Raw genomic sequence first — 6,007 nt, forward strand, 5'->3', positions numbered from 1 at the left:
GAGCAGGTTGTGGAGATAGCAGCTTCCCTCAAACACACAATTACTTCATTACAAAGAGTGGAAGGGCTTAGTTCTATTTTAGGGTGGCTTAATATAAAACACTTGTGATCCATGGAAGGAGAGATGACAGAAATATATCTGTGTCAGATGACTCTAGCTACTCTCGTGGCCAAAATCTCTTATGTAAAATGGAACTCAATTGCACTGAATCCCTTGTTACAAAGCTGTTACACAGACAGTCCCTATAGAAAGTGTCTCTCTGTCATTTCCCTGGCATTTAGCAATAAAGTAAAATAAACTACTTCATCTACACCAAGATATTTGGGCTGAGTCTGATTGTACTGAAGGAGTGGTATCACCTGGGTCATGAGACACAACAAGTGCCCTGGAGAAATCACTGCCACTCAAGACACATCCTGAGAGAACCAGCTGGCTGGTTTCAGACTTGTTCAAACCCAAAGCTACAGCATTAACCATTCCTGAGTCAGAACCAAAGCCTGGTTCTGACTGAGAACTGCGCTCCAGCCTCTCACTTCAAGCACTTTAAAACAGGCAGAACCTCACCTGCTCGTGGTACCTGACATGGGTTATGCAAACAAAAAAGAAATCAAAAGTGACTCACCTGGTATTTTGGGCATTGTTCTTTTGGATCAGAGAACGAGGAGGATGAATTGATTGAGCTATCCAAGGAAGAAGAGCTGTCTCCTCCAGGCTTCAGTTGGCAGCATTTCCCAAACACTCTCACCTGAGCATCACTGCAGAGTTTCTGAAATAAAGACAATACATGTGACACACTAAGATCCACGACCTGAAATCACTGCTAGCAGCATTGTACTTACCTGTTTAGGTAAGATATTTGACAGCTGAAAGGCTTATGCCCCAGAAAAACAGGTAAGAGAATACACATCTGTGCCTATTGCAGCCTGGCTGTACAAAGGAAAGCTGAGCTCCTTTAATTCCAATTAGCCCGGAGAAAACAGGTCGTTCCAACTCTATTTTCCTGAGTAGCCATCCATCTCTGAAGCTTTACAAATCACATTTTTAGACCCAGGATTAGGAGAGAGGATGGCAGCAAAGCATTTCCAGCTGTCTTCACCCTGCTCCCCGTGCCTGTCAGGGCAGAGGTGACACAGCAGTGATGGGCACACAGAGAAGGAGCAGTTCACCATAAATAATCAAGTAAGAGTAACACTGAATTCAGGAGATTCATATTACAGGGATAAGTGGAGAGAAAAGATCCTGGTTTCTACAGATCTCTCCCTAGCTGTGTATAAGCCCCTTAGCCTTTTTAAAGAGTGGCACAGAGGTGACACATTCCTCATGTTTTCAGTACGAGGGAATTGTGAGGCTGAAAATGAACAAAGCTGAAAAAGTTAGTGTTACAGTGATACCTAAAGATTTTTAGGGTTTTTGTAGATAGTAATATAGCTGTATAGTTTTCTTTCACTTTAGACAGTTACTGAAGTGTTTTCTCCTGGTTTGTGCTACTTTCCAATGAATTTCTGTTTAACAATTTTTACAAGAGATTTTAGTAAGGACATCCTGTTTGGGATGTGCACCTGGACCAGAATAATAAGATATACTGTAGTCAAATAAGATAGAAGGCCCAGAACCCTTGGAGGGGCTGAGGGTGGTACCAGGGGCAAAATGGTTTTTGGATGTACCCACTAGACATGGAAATTAGTTAAAGTTATAGAAGTGTGAGAATTCTGTGTGTGTGTGTGTGTGCCTATGTACTCCCTGCACCTGACAGCCTTCATTAAAAACTGCTCTCTGCCTTCCCTGTACTTATATTGTCTGGAGAATTTTTTTCTTCCATTTTAGGCATCAATAGAGAAGTCAAAAAAGTTTCACAAAATGATGAAGAATCAATCCACAGGGTGAATTCTGATGGAGATTCAGACAAAGCACAGCAGAAGAGGGAGTTTGGAGGGCCCAGATGGAGCTGATGTACAGGATGGGCAGGATCTGCATCCACTCCCCACATGCAGTATCATCAATCACTGGCACAGGAGGTGCTCCACTACTGTTTCATTCACAATTTAAACACATTTGTGATTTCCCTTGTGAATCTCAGCAGCCCAAGCAGAATCAGCATCCACATAAGTTAATGGTGTTTATACCAGCACTGGCATTGCCAACCCTCTTCACCTAAAGATCTCAATGTATTTTTCACACACTCGTTACACTTCAGCACACCCACGTAAGGTTGCCATTATTTACATCTGCTGGTGGGCAGCACTAGGAGACAGAAATAGCCTACACTGCTCAGAATTCCATACCAACTCTGCCCTGAGACTTCCTCAATTAACATTTCCTACACAATCAGCAAACCAGTAAGAGCAAGCTGCAAGTAAATCCTGCTGGAAGCAAGGTTCAAGGGACAGATGGAAACCCAGAGCTGCTGTTTTATGTCACAGCTTCACCTCTGGACTCACCTTTCATCACCTCTCCTTTCATCCAAAAACATTAATATGCCTCAATCCTTAATAGCTATGTAAAAAAGGAAAATGCATAAAGAAAAGTGTGAAATAACCAAAGCACAGGGTGGTAATTCCATGACTCTGCTCAATAATCAGGAACAACTGTACAAAAAGATGACTGGCTTTACTGCTGTGGATGGATTTTGAGGAGGGACATGGTGGGAATTCCATGTCTCTGTCCTAGGTTGTCCAGGTTACTTTTTTAGGGAGAGGTGACTGCCATTTGTCCCTAATTGTGGGTGAGATTTAGCAAAGCAGCAGAAAATGTCCAGGATTACTGAGCTCCACGTGGCAGCCTGCACTGCTGCTCCCTCAGAGAGCTGCTGCCACAGAAAGCCTCAAGGAAAAATGTGCAGAGAAATCAGTAATTCCGTGGCAGAGGGAGGGGAGCGTTCCCTGCCCAGCCAGCCCTGTGCTCTGTGACACATTGTAATATCCTCTCCTTACAACATCCCGGGGAGCAGCTGAATTCCTGCAGTACGTGGATTTGCTAATGGCTGCTGAGGATCTGTGGCTTGAGCACAGTGCACAATGGCTGGAACATGTGAATGATCATCATATGACTTCAGTAGGAACTCGTGAACTAGAATTGCATTTTATCTCTGACACAAACAACAATGTCCTAGGCTAGGCAAGCATCATGTGATAAAACCACATACAATCCACAGGGTTACAGCAGCTTTTGCAGGCAAACCACATTTCAGCTTGCATTTTCCATCAGATGTTGAAAGTTCCTTCTAAAAAGTTACAATTAGAACTAAGCTTCCTTGAGAATGAAGAAATGCATTTACTGGCTTTACAAGAGAATAAAGATCCTCTGCATTAAAAAAGAATAGGGTAACTTTGCAAATTAATTACTTTAAAATCATTTATTCTCATTGTCACTGCATTTTTCTGCACAGCAGCTTTCCCCAGATCCACTGGGGAGTCTGGTAACTTGAAGTAACAGTGGCCTAATTTAAATAGCAAACCAGGAAAATGGCTGTTTGGTCTTTGCAGTGGAGTTTAATGAAACAAAACTACTGCAAGGAGTCTTTAAAGGAGGTCAGGGTCTTTCAGCCACCACTTTTCAGAACCTTGTGAACAGTAAATCCCTCCTAAAATGCAGATCATGGATGAATTTTGGTGTTTGCTCTCTTACAAACTTAGCATATGCTCAAGAAGAACTTGTTGGACAATGAGATCAAGTACCTGCAGTGACTCTCTCCTCTGCAATTTCTGACTCCAAATGCCAATGAAATTTTAGATGCTACAAATCTCAAGATATTATGCATCAAAGGAGTGGGATTACTTGCATTCCAGTATAATAGTCCAAAGATATTCAAGCCGGGTTTCCAAAAATACAAAGGTAACCTAATTATTTAAGAACTGTACGAGGGAAAGTTTCAAAGTTGTGAATTTTCTTTCCAATTAGATATGGTTGTATCAAATCAGCTCCCCAGGCAAGGTGCTGCCAGAGTGCTCTGGAATGCCCTGTTTTGCTGGAGAGCAGAACATCTGCTGGAAGGATGCCGTGGATCCTGGCTGCCACTCTGCTCTCCCTGCTGGGGCCACACTCTTTGTTCTCTCTCTGCCAGCTCACTGCAGATACCACCCAGCTCCAAAGAGCTCTGGCAGTCCCAGTTCTTACATTAGAGGTCATGGGTTGCTGAAAGTCTTGGAGACCTATCAGGTAGTTCTGAAGATAAATGTAAAATGTCTCTGTAGTATGATGGGGTACAAAGGAGTTTTCTTCCTCAGTTCTTCTTCTGGAGTCTCTTTTCTCCACATCTGTCAGCAAAGACCTTTGACTCTTTGCTACAAGGTCAATAATCTCCTCAATAAGTGGAAAAAACATGCCCAGTGCTGAATTTCTGCTGGGCAGGTTCTGGTTTGGGGATAATAAGAAAGTTGAAAGGAGCCTGGTGTGTTGAACTAAATCAGACTGTGTGTAGGTGTGTTAGGGCTGTGAGTGACAGGAGGAAAGAGAAATGTCATCCTATGCTTTATTCTTTTCTACCTCTCTGAACAGCAGGTGCTCAAATACCACTGTGGTGGCAGTGATAGAGAAATCTCTGTTTCCAAGCAAAGTCGCTACTCTTCAAGAGCTCTGTACCTCGTTTCCAGAACAGGTTTTCCAGCAAAGCTGAAAAATTATTCCAAAACAGATAAATTAAGTCTTCTGCTTTATTAATATCTGTTAGTCTGAATGTGCAATTAAATGTATGCATCCACCTAGGACATGGGAGTAACCTGAACAGGCATTCATCTCTCCCCTTCAGTGCTGCTGTAAAAATCCAGGTATCTTTCTTAAAATGCAGCTGTCAGTGCTGCAATCTCCCTTTACTTCCAGAGTTGTCAAGTTCCTCTATTACTCAGAGGTCACTGAAAAAAGTCAAGACAACCCCGTGCTCCCCCACTCCACTAGTATTTTTCCATTTCTGTTTAGGGAGAATAAGCAGAGCTAAGAAGGTGGGACTTGATCTCTGTGCTTACAGCTTTATCCATCTGCTCAGCCTGGCTCAGTGGAAACCTGCCCTGAGAGCCAGACAGAGTCCAGAGTCTCCATTTCACACAACTCACCTAAAAGCAAAAGGCTCACTATCCAATTACTAATCCTTCAAAGCAATTTGCTGTTCAACATTTATCCAGTGTTGAAGTATATTGGAACACGTGGCTAATCCTGGCTTGTTTCAACCAGCATGCCACTTCTCTACTTTGGGATAAATATGACATTTGGAGTAAAAGAAATTGCCGCTGTAGGAGATCAAATATCATGTGACCTTTCACTGAAATTATCCTGAATATAAAGACAACTAGGTTACATGGAAAAAGTGAACTTTCCACTCCCCAAACCCAAGTTCATTACTGCACCTCTAGATCTCAAATTCCGCATCCCAGGTCACGCTTTCTCTTTCATTTCTTCAAAAAACCAAAACAAACGCTGCTCCTGAAAATCCCCTTCTGCCTCGGGGTCCTGGCAACAAGTCACTGCCCTTCTCTGATTCCTTGTCTTTCCCTCTTTCCTGCCACACACCCAAAGTCTAGAGCCCTGCTCAGCACTGTGCAGTTTGGCTCTTCCTTTCCTTCCTCTTCCTCATGGTCCCTTGACACCCCTCCTTCCCCCCTGGACTTCACACCTTCTTCTAGGCTGATCTTTAAGCTCAGGAAATCTTTTAGCTCCCACATGTCCATCAGCACCTCTCTTCAGCCAGACCCCAAATGGTAACCACGGGGTCATAAATCCCCAGTGGACAACACACAAAGGAAAACAGTAAAACGAGACAATTAATCCTTGACCCTGAACTCTCCCTCTCTGCTCCAAGGGACACTGTGACACAAGGTTCCTCTTCCCAGCTTCTACTTTACTTTACTCCCCGCTGCTTCCTCGTGGCACCATTTCCATGGCATCCTTATCCCAGTCAACTGGCGGCCCTTGGAGGCAAACTCCTCGTCCTTCAGCTGGCCTGCCCACAGGGGCATTTATGGGGACACAACTCAGCACCACACAGCACAGCAGTGCCAGCCCCAGCGCCAGGGGAGCG

The 6,007-nt window shown here is 43.8% G+C and overlaps 1 protein-coding gene across 3 annotated transcripts in view; it reads right to left on the bottom strand.

Annotated features, from left to right (window-relative positions):
• Window positions 1-6,007, bottom strand: part of FNIP1 (folliculin interacting protein 1) — a 62,835-nt gene that overhangs the window by 26,548 nt on the left and 30,280 nt on the right. For all 3 annotated transcript variants that reach the window (XM_027643099.1, XM_027643097.1, XM_027643098.1), the window contains exon 3: window positions 623-766. In XM_027643099.1, the coding sequence (XP_027498900.1) occupies window positions 623-766 (144 nt within the window). The remainder of the gene's footprint in view (window positions 1-622; window positions 767-6,007) is intronic.

Source organism: Corapipo altera, unplaced genomic scaffold (genome assembly GCF_003945725.1).
Source record: "Corapipo altera isolate COAL_440 unplaced genomic scaffold, ASM394572v1 75, whole genome shotgun sequence".
Lineage (NCBI taxonomy): Eukaryota > Metazoa > Chordata > Aves > Passeriformes > Pipridae > Corapipo > Corapipo altera.